We start from the raw sequence: 12,696 nt of genomic DNA on the forward strand, positions 1-12,696 counted from the left end.
TCGTTGTTGTATTGTCTCGATCTTGTATCCATAGTCAATCACACAAGTTATATTTTTGTCGTATTGTATCGGTCTCGTATCCATAGACGATCACACGAAGTGTGAACCGATTTGTTGTATTGTCTCGACTCAGTCCAGGGACAATCACTTTCGGAGAAAGGACTTATAAGGAATACAACTTTCAGTCACTTGATAGGAAACTTATTCTTCTTCAAAATATGGTGGTAAAAATATTGAAAGAAGTTTTTTGTCTTAAAAAACTGAAAGACTATTCCTCAGTAGAAAGACAAAATATACCACAACCCTACAAGGTCAACTCAAAAAAATCAAAAGCAAGAGTTGATAATCGCTTCTGAAAAAGATTCCTCCTCACCCATATCGAAACAATTCTTGTTTTGATGAAGAACGATTCCAGAAGAAAGGGAAAGAGAGAATCTCTACCAAAGGAAACAATCAGGAATTTCCGATAATTGTTTCAGATAATCATGCTGATGTGCATCATAAGGAAATCCTTAGAATGAGAAAATCATATGAAAATCTCATTGATAGAATTAAGAGAGATTCATCCATCTCTGAAGATTCTCACATCAGTACAGTATCTCCTAATGATCATCTTCTTGGGCAGAAATTCCCAAAGAGAAACATGAACTATGTTTCTGATACTCGTTGTAAGCTAGAAAAAGCTTACTCCGATACAACTTAGTTGTATCGAAATTGTGCACTCTCATCCTCTTTCGTTCTCTTAATTATGGATGGGAAAAGCAAAATAAAACGAGAGCACATTTTTGTGTGTATGTTTGTTTACCAAAAAAATCTGTGACATTTTATGGATGACTGCGAATCCATGTCTATCTAAAATGTGTTCATGTTTAACATGATCTTCCAAAAATATGTTTTATTTAGAATTTTCGTATTTTAATAAACCTTCCAGCATGAGTAGTTCGGACAAAAGAAACTGAATATATTCTTTTAATACTTTTAGAATTCCCTGATATTTTCGGTCCAAGAGTTGTCTCTTCTTAAAGATAAACTATCTCTTGCTTGTATCCTGAAACCTGATCAATCCCTATTTAAATAACCGGGCATGCCTCCAATAACTCGCAGTGTCACAAAGGCTAATAAGGAGGAAGCTCAAAAGGTTAAGGATTGTCAAGTAATCAATACAGAAAGGAAAAAGAAAAACATATCAAAAATCATGTCTGAATATGATTCAGATAGTTCGAACGGATCTCAAGATGAGTCATGTATGTTGGCTTAGAACTTTCAAGATCCAACCGATACCAAGTGGATTCGTTCTGATAGTATGATTCACTATATCCAAGGTTTTGAAGAACTGAGAACCAATCTCATAATGACAGTTCAACATCAAGATTGGCTCAAAGAAAGAATTGATCAAACAATAAGTGTTCTTGCTGAACTTAGGGTTCTAATTGAAGAAATTGAAAAACAGGAAGTGGTTGCAGACAAGTCTCTTGAGACATGCTTCAAAAGTTTGAGGCAAGTCTCATGATTTGACTTGCAACATATGACCACCCGCTGCCTGGCTTGCGCGTGATTGGTCAAAATAACTAGGTCATGCAAACAAGACCCACTCAACAACCTGCTGCATATTTTTCACGAAAATACTCGAGACATCAAACATGTCACAAACTAGGGGATGTTCATCAGGGTATTGGTCTGGTGGTCTACAATGTGCGGCGTGCAACAAGCACATTACAAGAAAAGTGTCAGGAAAGCCGGGAAGTTAGTGATGATACAGAAGTAGTGGGACGAAACCACCCAATCTTCCCCTCATAGTGTAGACGTGGTTTTCACCATCCTGCACGATCCCACTCCTCCATCACTCGACTATTCCCAGTTCGTATGAGATCAGGGTGCGTGCAACTATGACTGATATAAATAGGTTTTCAACCTATTTTAACCAACAAGGGTTATCAACACAAGTATCCAGAAGAACACAAAAGAACTCATAACTTACATTTCGCAAGCGAGTTCCACATTCTGATACAAGTCATAAAAACAACCACACCTTCAGAGTTAACCATTCTGATCTCAACACCTTCTTCGCTTCCCTCCCTAAGATCAACCATTCTCCTTCATTTTGCGACCGAAGTAAGACTGGAACGACCATTTCTTGGTTTAGGCCAGAATTGTACAGATTGATCTCTCGAATCTAAAGTACTCTCGTGCACTGCATTTGTTTAGGGTTTAGATTCGTTTCTCGATGGCACACACAAATTTACCATTCCAGCAGAATCAGTTTTTACCCCAAAACAGAATGTAGTGGAAGAATTAGGAAGTGGGAGATTGTGTAAAAAACCATTTTCACTTTGCACGGAAGACTAGGTTGATCGACCATCCACTATTCAATTTACTTAACTGTCAGCGCGACTTACCACAACTCTCATCGTGGATGTACCTCACATCGCACATGTTGTAGGCCGCCAGACCAAAACCCTAGTGATATACCCCCATGTGAGGTGAATTGATGTCTCATGTGTGAGTGGTCAATCTTTAAATTAAGACTATGAGTCTTACGAACTGAACCAACAAGTTCAAGATTATGATGGATGAAGCATGGAATGTTTAAACAACAACATGCTCTGCAGACCATGAATGTTGAATTAGGTCACTTAGTGATGGTTTTATGAGATTACTGGATCGATCATAAACCATTATGTTGGTGCACTGAGCACTTTTGAAAATGATCATTGCTGAATGATCATAGAATACCTTTCTCGATCCATGTGTCATGAGTCAATCGAATAACGAGGAGAGATTATAATACTAAAATAATGGTTGACAGACGAACCAAATATTGGTTGATGAACCAATAAAATACTGATAGCTGGATCAATGTTAAATTCTCAAATATTGATAGCTTAATCAACATGAGAAATACTGCAACTCGAATATTGATAGCTGAGTTAATTATGAGGAATATTGCTCTGAGCAATTAAATATTGATAGTCGAATCAATATTGCCAGAAATGACGGTTTTGAACCTTGTTGGCCGTGACCCATTGATAGCTGAAGCAATTATGTATTTCCACATGGAGCATTGATGATTAGAGCAAGTATTGTTAGTCAGAGTAAATACTGCTATATCCATGAATAATTAGTAGTAAGACCAAATATAATATTAATTAAAAATATTAACCGAATATTATTTAATTAATTAACTGAAATATTGATTGTTGTATCAATATTAAAATATTAGTGTTTGAACATGTTCAGGATTATGCTAGACAGAGCATTCAGTTCAAAACCCTAATTATGATCAATGGATGATCGACTGAGAGTCAACCAATGGATGAGAGAGAGACCGCCTCTACTAGTGATAGACCAACCATGTAGTATTTGGACGCTAGATTGAGCATTTACCAAACTCCTTTGCAGAGCAGTTGGTGAAAAGATAATTAATTGTTGTTTAATCATTATTTAATTGTGCTTGACTGAGCAATAGGTAGTAGAACCTAATCATGAGAGAGTATGGACCGACCAAGAGGTGTAAAACCATCCCTTGGTGGTCGTGGGACCATCTGATGGTGAGTGGATCATCATTCTCAATTGAGGGAAGAAGTTTGAACCAAATATGAACTCTGGATGATTAATTAGGTCAAAAATCATCAAGAGAGGTGGGACCGGTTTCTGCAAGCCAAAGGGCCGACCATGACCGGTCATGGTGGCGTGCCGTGTCGCCATGCTTTTCGCGGACCAGTCCTGAGAATTTTGGTATTTTCTGATGGTCCATCGAGCATTATTTCATCGTTGTATGAAGAATTTGAGTTTAACTGAAACTCTTAATAGTGATGGAAGGATCACTATTAAAAATATTAAAATAATATTATTTCAATATTTCTCATGATGGTAGAAAGACAAGTCATGATGGTTGCGGGACCAATTGCATTGCTAACCACATGGTTCATGAAAAAATATGGAAGTTCCATTCCTAGTTCACACACACGATTTCCTTCCGGACGGTCGGTGGGCCCACACACACGATTTCCTTTATTTGGAAGTTCCATTCCGGACGGTCGGTGGGCCCACACACATGATTTTCTTTATTTTATTATTTTATTATTATTTATCTCTCTTCCTTTTCCTTCTTTGACCAGACTTCCATTCCTAGTTCTTCCATGGATGCTCCTTTGAGCATTATTACTAAATATACCCGTGCCTCTTGCTCGGGGCTTACTTGTGGTGCCCCAAATGCCCGAAAAATAAATATCCATTACTTTCCATGGAATTCGATCGAGAAAAGCCATGGATCATGAGTAGGTGAATATTTAGGGTTTAATTAGTATATAATTTCTAGGAATTCAATCCGATGAATACTGCGACTAGATTTAAGTGATATGTTGATGTATACCAGCATGCAATATGTCTAGGAGCATTATATATGATGTGATCAACATCATATATTGTTTTGGGTTAATTCAGATACCAGAGATGAGTTTTGAATTCAATAAAAATGTGCCGAGTCTTTCAACTTTAAGCATGAAATACATGGAATATTAAAAGTTCTGCCTCAGAAATCCTAATATTGCTATCATACATTATTACAGCCATGGTATTACCAAACTGCGATTCACCTTGTGAAGATACAAATTTCTTATGATTCCGATACCGATCAGAGATGTGATTTTATGAATATGACCTTCGTCAAAAATCCACCATCAACACCTGACCTCTCAACTTTAGCACTAGTAGGAGTATAGATACCAAGGTTACAAATAGGAAGAAGGAGAAGTTGAATCCAAGAGGTCAGTTCTAGACAATTAAGCAGCACTTTGTCGATGGCAGAATTCAACGTGCGAGAGAAGTTGAGCCTGCAAGGGACATGTCTACTAGATACCGTGCGAAACTTCTCTGGTACATCTGATGGAGTAACTCAAGAATGAGAATTGGATGTTTGTCTTCAACAACCGTAACAGTAGTCAAGGTTAAAACATTGGTGTTGCAAGGTCTGCCAATCCCGTGAATAAGAATCCCATCAGAAGGCCCTTGAATGGCATCCCCGGTATGTGACCTACAAGATCTGCTCAAAGCATGTAGGTGCATGCAGTTGGTGCAAATCCACATATGCAACTGAACTAATACCTCATCAAAGCATCATAGACCTCTGCATTCTCTGTAATCCACTCCCTACAAATAGTTTTACCCCCACCTGAAGAAAAATACTGATGGTGGAAGTGTCCAGGCAGAGAACCTATGGAAAAACCCCGACCCCCACGCCATTCTGACATCCATCATAGTCTCTGAAAGGACATTGAAGGATCAAATCACACTGTGAATCAAGAGTAAGGTCCTAAGAGCAATAGGGTGAATAGGTTTTAGGCATGGCGGTGTCTGAAAAGAAAACCGAGAATGTACAAATCCTAAACCCAATGAAAAATCATAAAAAGGGTATGAAAAGATTGGTATTCGAAAGAGGGATCATGAAGGGATCGATGGGGAGAGGATGCCAGAAAGAAGATCACAAAACCAGGTTTTCAATCGCCCAGTATCGCACCTTCAATTTTTTCCGAAATTGGTTTTAAGAACTTAGATATTTTTTTTTTATTTTAAAATCATACCGTGCCATCAATATATGTTCACTTAATGCCTATTTCTGGAGAAAGGAAACAATACGCAAACGTATCCAACAATGCCCAACCTACTTTTCTTGAATGGTGATGACTGAGAAAGTTAGGGGTGCACTAATGCAACGTTTTACGTTGTTTTGTTTTATATGAATTTCGGTACACCACAAACAATCGGTAACCCATGGTATCAATCTTTGAAAATTTTGGTACATCCCAAGCAATATATGTAACGGTTGTACCTAGGTTGCACAAGAAAACTGTAATACCGAGAAAACCAGTTTCCGAACTGAGTCGAGAGCAACGACTTCGGTAATGGTTTCAAATATTCATAACCGTTGATTTTCAGCTAAGGTAACAGTTTCAGCTTGAGCACCAACCAAACCAAGACGAAAAACCGATCAATATAAACATAAAACTAATAAAATACTAGCCATTCACTGTAACACAAACTTAACCTTAAACTAAATCACTTCCTTTTTCATTTTTTTTTCTTTTTCATTTTCTTCGTAGCTACGCCTCTTCTCCTCTTCCTCGCTTTCACCATTTACCACCACAACTCGCAATCACTACATCACTGCCATCATCTCTAACAAAACCACCACAATCATGACACACCTGCAACCACCATTATCACCGGTGCCACTATTTTCTTGTTCTTTTCTTTCTCATTTTCGCTGTAATTTTTTATTTTTAATGAATTTTTTTATTTATTTATGTAATGTAAGCAAAATCTAAAGCGGGTTTCTCATAATTTCGCTGAATTTCAATAAAAAATGGAAAATAATTTGAGATCTATTTTGTTGTTTTGAGGAAAAACTGATTTCAAACCGAGTCGGACTGGTTTAAAACTGAACCGAACCTTGATAGGCCCAGCAAAATGAGAACCGGCAGAGGTCGCACATACTCATGGTTTTGACTAAAACCGAGCCATACAGAACCGTGTGCACCCCTACCTGGATACCTCTACTAATCTTGGAGCAAAGAAAAATACGGAGTATGTCTACCATAAGAGTTTTCTTCTCTAGTTTGGGAAGTATTTCCCCTTGTAGCAGCCAGCGAACTCTCACACAAGTTCTGTTGGGATTCTAGTCCCACATTGGTTAGATGGGGCTTAATTGGTAATTTATAAGTCAATGGGTTCCCTCTTCTAGTCAACCGGTTTTCGAGTTGAGTTCTACCCATAGGCTTATGACGAGTTTAGGGTCGGTACCCTAACATTTGGTATCAGAGCCAAACCACCATGACCCATGCCCGCTCCACGGAAGGGGTGACATATAGGCTAGATTAAAGTGTTGGGACACCTATGTATGGGCGTAGTTTTCACCCACATTGAATACTGATAGGGGAGTGAAGCCGTCATAAGAGAAAGGGCTACCTTCGGGTCAGTGTCAATAGAGTGGGCCAACGAGAACGTTTGGTCTGGAAGCGTGGTGGGATGTTGGGATCCTAGTCCCATATTGACTAGATGAGGCTTAATTGGTAGTTTATAAGTCAACAGGTTCCCTCTTCTTGTCAACCGGTTTTTGAGTTGAGTTCTATCCATGGGCTTATGACTTTAGGGTACTAGGGTCTGTACCCTAACAAATTCGAGGAGGATATTGGGCACCCTCACCAATTCAGCATGGTTTTACTACATCTTCGAGTCATTTTTAGGTATCAAGTTTTTTCCTCGGTTATTAGCGTGCTTTCTTTTGCTGTTACCTATAACTCTAGAATTCTGGGAACCCCAGTTATTAAATCTCAGAGTTACAATGGGCAGAAGTAGTAGTGTTTTAGAAAGTGAGATTAGAAGAGCAAAAGAGGAAGCTCAACATTGGAAGTTGAGTTGTTTGGTTCTAAAATACCAAAATGCGGAGCTTAAAAATCAGCTTGAAGTTGGTAAAGGTAAATATAATGAGTTATATTTGGAGTCTGAGAAGAAGAAATCGGAGTGTGGTGAAGTTAAGAAAACGTTTGAAACCCTAATTGTGGATTATAATAGAATGTGTGATAAACTAAACGAACGAATTGAACCGAGTATGATAACCTACAGGAGGAAAAGAAATGTAGGTGATCAAAGGAATAAGTGTGTTAAACTCGATCGGGAAATTGAAACTTTTATGTGTGGGAAGAAAAGAGCAACCTTGTCGCGAAATCATGAAATTGAATTGGAAGACTGTAAAATCAAGTGTCATGGTTTGGCAGCAGAACTCAAGGGGAAGGAAATGGAGTGTGTTGGGTTTGAGAGTACAGTGAAGAGCCTAATGTTGATCAAGGATGCTCTAGATGAGGAGATTAAGGAATACAGGGCCAGATGTATTGGAATGGAAGAGAAAATCACGGGTTTAATTGAAGAACGGAAGGGTATGTTTCAAAGAGAGAAGATGGCATTGGAAAGAATTGGTTACTTGGAAGAGGTGGCGAAGAACATGAAGAGTGATAAAACAGAAAGAACAAGAAACTTGCGAAATGAAGTTTCTCGTGGGTATATACTGAAGAAATGTGTGAGAAAAAAAACTTGCAGGACAATTGGCAGTAGTGTCACTCACTTAACTAAAGCTGAAATGATTTGTACTTCTGCTTTTCAACCTAGTATCTATCCTTCTCCAGTTCAAGGAAACATAGAAGATATACATGTCGCAGGTAATGATATTCTTCTTGTTAGATATGGTTTACCCAGTTTTTGTTAGTATTATATTACCCATTTTGTTCTCTATTTCTCTATGTTCATTTTGATGTAGACTGTGTGCTGCATGGTCTTATCAGTTATTGCATTCATTTAAAGCCACCAGAGCATCTCTTTCTGGCTCTTTGTTTAACTGGTAGTCTGGTACATATGTAGGGGATAACAAGTTGGAGGTTGTAGTAACTTGTAACTTGAAGGTTAACTAGTATAGAAGAGGATGGGTTGGTAAGATAATTGGAGGGACATCATATACTTGTTCATTTGTTATTTATAAAGTCTGTCTGAATTGCGTCAATGAAAACTTGCTGATACAACCGTTGAGGACTTGCTTATATAGATGTATTCGATATTCGTGTATCTATAATTTTCACGAACTGCACGAGGTTGTTCAATTTGTTTGACAGCTAATGTATTTGCATCCCTATCTTCGTCATCCAAGATAAGCAGCAAACTCTGATTCGAGTGTCAGTGTCCGTGACAGAGGCCTCAAAATGACACACCTAGGAATTAAAGGATGTTCGAGACATCTTGCGTACATAACCGATGGACTTTGGAGCAGAGAAAAACAACCATGATTTAGGAAGAAGACATATCTCTGATTTAGACAGAACCATTGGGAGGGTGAATTTTAGGAAGTATAGTATAGTTCAGTTTACTCTAGGCTTTTATGAAACACTAGTTGCTAATACGGACTGCAGTTTCCACTAGTGTCAGGCATGAGTACCAGTGTTGATATGTGTCGACTCAGCAAATTTTATCCCCTGTCACGCGGCAACGATATATCTGTTTACCCTCCGGTGGTAACTTGGGCTTAGGGGTTTCATGTGTGATGTGTTACACTTTTTTGGCATTAACTTGCTGAGCGACCAATCTTTGTTTGAGAAATGGTCTATGGGAATCTTATTTAGTTAATGAGAAATTTGTGAAAAGTTTCTCTTTTCAGGTAATGCTATTTTCATGTTTAAGTATCAGATCTATTTCGTTTTGTCTTCCATGATTAACCACAAGTGGACCTCAGGTTGGAGGTTTAAATTTTGTTAGTCTTAGCGGTTCTTTGTATTTTTTCTTCATCTTATGGATAAGGCATGTGTGTGTGTATTCTGTAATCATGTCTTGTAGTTGTAACCATTGAGATTAATTTTTCTCTGGCACTATAATTTCTGGCGAAACCGAGTGACCTGAAACCTAGAGTACGTTCTTTCTGTATTTCTTTCTGGGTATCGATTTCGTAGCTTTACGTTGAAATTGTTATCTTCTCAACGACTCGTCCATTTTTAAATCAGAAGCGCTTTTGTGGTTAAAAGATGTCATAAGTTCCCTGTATAAGTTGTCCTTTTTTCTTGACTAACAGCAAGGCATGCATTTATCATCTGACGTACATTATTGTTTTATAATTAAACAGAACTTCTTTAGTTGATTCTAACTGCTTAAAGGAACATAATGTACAGGTACTATGGAGATCAGTGACAGCGAGGATACCAAAACATCCTTGTAACATTAAAGGTGCCGAAATAGATCATTTATCAACTGACTAAACCTCAAACCATCCTAGAAGTATCTAAAGAGGCAATTGATAATTCAGAGAGATGCAGTGCAGAATGTGAAAGCCTTTGACAAGGATATCAACTGCCGAAGCTTGAAGAAGCAATGCTCTTCTTCCAATATATCAACAGTTCTAATTGAAGGGTACTAATGACATTTACAAGCCCTATAATCCCTGACGATATCTGGGCCCCATTGGATTCCTGTAAATTGCTGGAATACTTGCATCATTATACCATAACGTCTACTAGAAGGTTGTGTAAGTTTGGAGATCAAACTCTGAGCTTGATGATATTCCTCGTCAACACTTTTTGTTCGTCGTATTTTCTCAAGGATTCAGATTTACGATTGAGAAGGTGAAGATTCAGATTTACGATTGGTGTGTAGGCACAAATGTTTTTGATGGCATTTCTTTAAACCAGGTGATTAACAACTGGGAGGGTGTTCTAGGTCCTGTGTAGTGTTTTATTTTTCAACTCTTGTTTTTACAACAAGTTGTGGTTTTTTGTGTCTCTATTATAACTGAGCACTCTCTGTAACTTGTAGCTTCTCACCATCTTGGTGGTCAAGCAACTTTTTTCTTAATACATTGCCCTTTGCGTCAATTTTTTTTTCCTCAAGGATTGATCTTCCTTTTGTTCATGATCATGCTCGATCAAACGTGGGTATTTCAGCTTTTCAGGTATATTTCAGCCTTTCAGGTATAATTAAAAAGAACCATGAGCATTTAAAAGCAGGATTGCCGGCTAAACCTAAAGCTAGTCTCCACCCTCCAGCCCCATAAATGATGCTTAAATGCAAAGTAGGTTATCAAGTTTGTATGAACTATGAAGTATGCCAATAGTCACGGACAGCTAGAAAAGAATATTCACAATTTTAGATAAGTAAAACGGAATAACCTCCAAGTCGTTTATATGCTTGGTCACTGAGAAAACAAGTGTATGTACACATGTATAGGATCAAATTAGATAATAGAGATGATATAAATGTACCTCATTACCAAGTCCAGCACCAAAGCAACATCCTGCCAAAGATGAACAAGATAAAACCATTTTTTTTATAGATAAAGAGAAAAATTGCTGACAAAGAGTTTGAAGTGAAGGTGCCTCACACATCCGAGGACTTTTGATTGTTGCAGCCTATAGTGGCTAATCTTTTAAGATCAGGAAAGTTACTACTTTGAATAGTTTTACAAAAAACTTTCTCAAAAGATTTGAGATTCAAAATGATTTCGTCCATTCTTTCATTCGTCCTCCAAATAGTGTTCCGAGTTCCCCCTTGCAGTGTTGTTATGATGTTCTTGTTGCATCCCAGAAGATTGAAGTTTTTGCAGTTGAGTTGGGTGGCCCAATCTACAGCTTCCTTGGCAGCTATGCACTCCCCTTCTTCTCTTTCATGGACTCTGATGCACCTGGTTCTCCTGCCAAGAATTTCTCCAGTGATACCTCGTATACAGACACCAACGCCAGTTAGCCCTACGACAGTATTTATAACAGTCGAGTAAGCAAAGGGGATATGCAAGTTGGGGCTTTGGCCAGTAGGTTCATCATGTCTAACATTCAGTCTGCAAATAGAGTGTTGTTTAATCACCATGCCAGAGTTTAGATGATTAATAATTTGAGCAGCAGTGTCTTTAGGACAGGTTTAGTTCTTTCAAAGACATTGTCACACCTCCCTTTCCATATGAACCAACAGATTGTTGCATAGACACAAGCCCATGGACCCCAATGAGTATCAGGGTTCCTAGTAGAGAACCAACTACGACACCAGTCAGACAGATTATTAAAACCATTTCTAGCAGCTTTTAGATTAAGAGAACAGTGTGCCCATATAGCTTTGGCAAAATTACAATACATTAGAGAGTGTTCACCAGTTTCAATGCAGTTTGTGCACATGGAACAGATAGGGCCAATGTATCCCATGAACCTAGCTAGATGACCACTAAAAGGTAGCATAACAGACTTCATTTTCCATATAAAGAACTGAATTCTGGGAATGACATCTAGACTCCAGATTTTCTTAGCAAGCAAATAAGTGGGTTGAGTGTCTTTTTTATCCAAACGATTATACAGAGATTTACTAGTAAAAATTCCTTGTTTATTATCAATCCATCTAAGAGTATCAGCCTTAGTTTTATTAGGGGTGATAGTAAGGATTCTAGCAATGATATCCCATTCAAAAAATTGGTTTAGAACCTCCATATTCCAACTAGTTTTATTCATTAGTTCATGCATCATTCTAAATCTAGAGTTATCTTCCAAACCTAAAAGTCTAATAGGCTTTCCTTCTTCATCTGGTATCCAACTATCATTCTAGATATGAACTGAGGTACCATTTTCTATTTCCCATATGCTATAATCTTTGAGAATCATGAGACCTTTATGAACACCTTTCTAGGCCCAAGAGGAGCCATCATTACAGGTAGCATGAAAAGGATTAGTGTGAGGGAAGTACCTCCCTTTCATAGTTTTTGAAAAAATAGAGTTTGGTTGGTGGAAAAGCCTCCAACCATTCTTGGCAATGAGAGACAGGTTCATTAGATCAACCTTTTTTAGCCCATTTCCACCTTTTTTCTTACTTTACAAAGCCCTCTCCACCCTTTTATATACATTCCTTTTCTTAGGTCCCAGTTTGCCCCACCAGAAATCACGAATAGTATTCTCGATTCTTTTGGTTGTAGTTTTAGGAAGGATAAACGTAGACATACTATAAACTGGCAAAGATTCAAGAACAGTTTTTGCCATGATACCTCTGCCAGGAGGGGACATGGATTCACTTTTCCACCCTTTAAGCCGACTTCCCATGTTAACAGTTAAGCTATCAAAACAAGCAATTTTGGACTTATTTGTAAAAAGAAGGCCGCCTAGATACTTGTCATCTAATCTGATTTTTTTTTACTTG

General features: G+C 38.1%; 1 protein-coding gene across 1 annotated transcript; it reads left to right on the forward strand.

Moving 5' to 3' along the window:
- The first annotated feature begins 7,252 nt into the window (after nucleotides 1-7,252).
- LOC113293625 lies at nucleotides 7,253-10,400 on the forward strand. The gene is made up of 2 exons (XM_026542204.1): nucleotides 7,253-8,210; nucleotides 9,702-10,400. The coding sequence occupies exons 1-2, from the start codon at nucleotides 7,340-7,342 to the stop codon at nucleotides 9,746-9,748; spliced, it is 918 nt and encodes a 305-aa protein (XP_026397989.1). The 5' UTR covers nucleotides 7,253-7,339; the 3' UTR covers nucleotides 9,749-10,400.
- The last annotated feature ends 2,296 nt before the right edge of the window (nucleotides 10,401-12,696 follow it).

Source organism: Papaver somniferum, chromosome 7, assembly GCF_003573695.1.
Source record: "Papaver somniferum cultivar HN1 chromosome 7, ASM357369v1, whole genome shotgun sequence".
Taxonomy (NCBI): domain Eukaryota; kingdom Viridiplantae; phylum Streptophyta; class Magnoliopsida; order Ranunculales; family Papaveraceae; genus Papaver; species Papaver somniferum.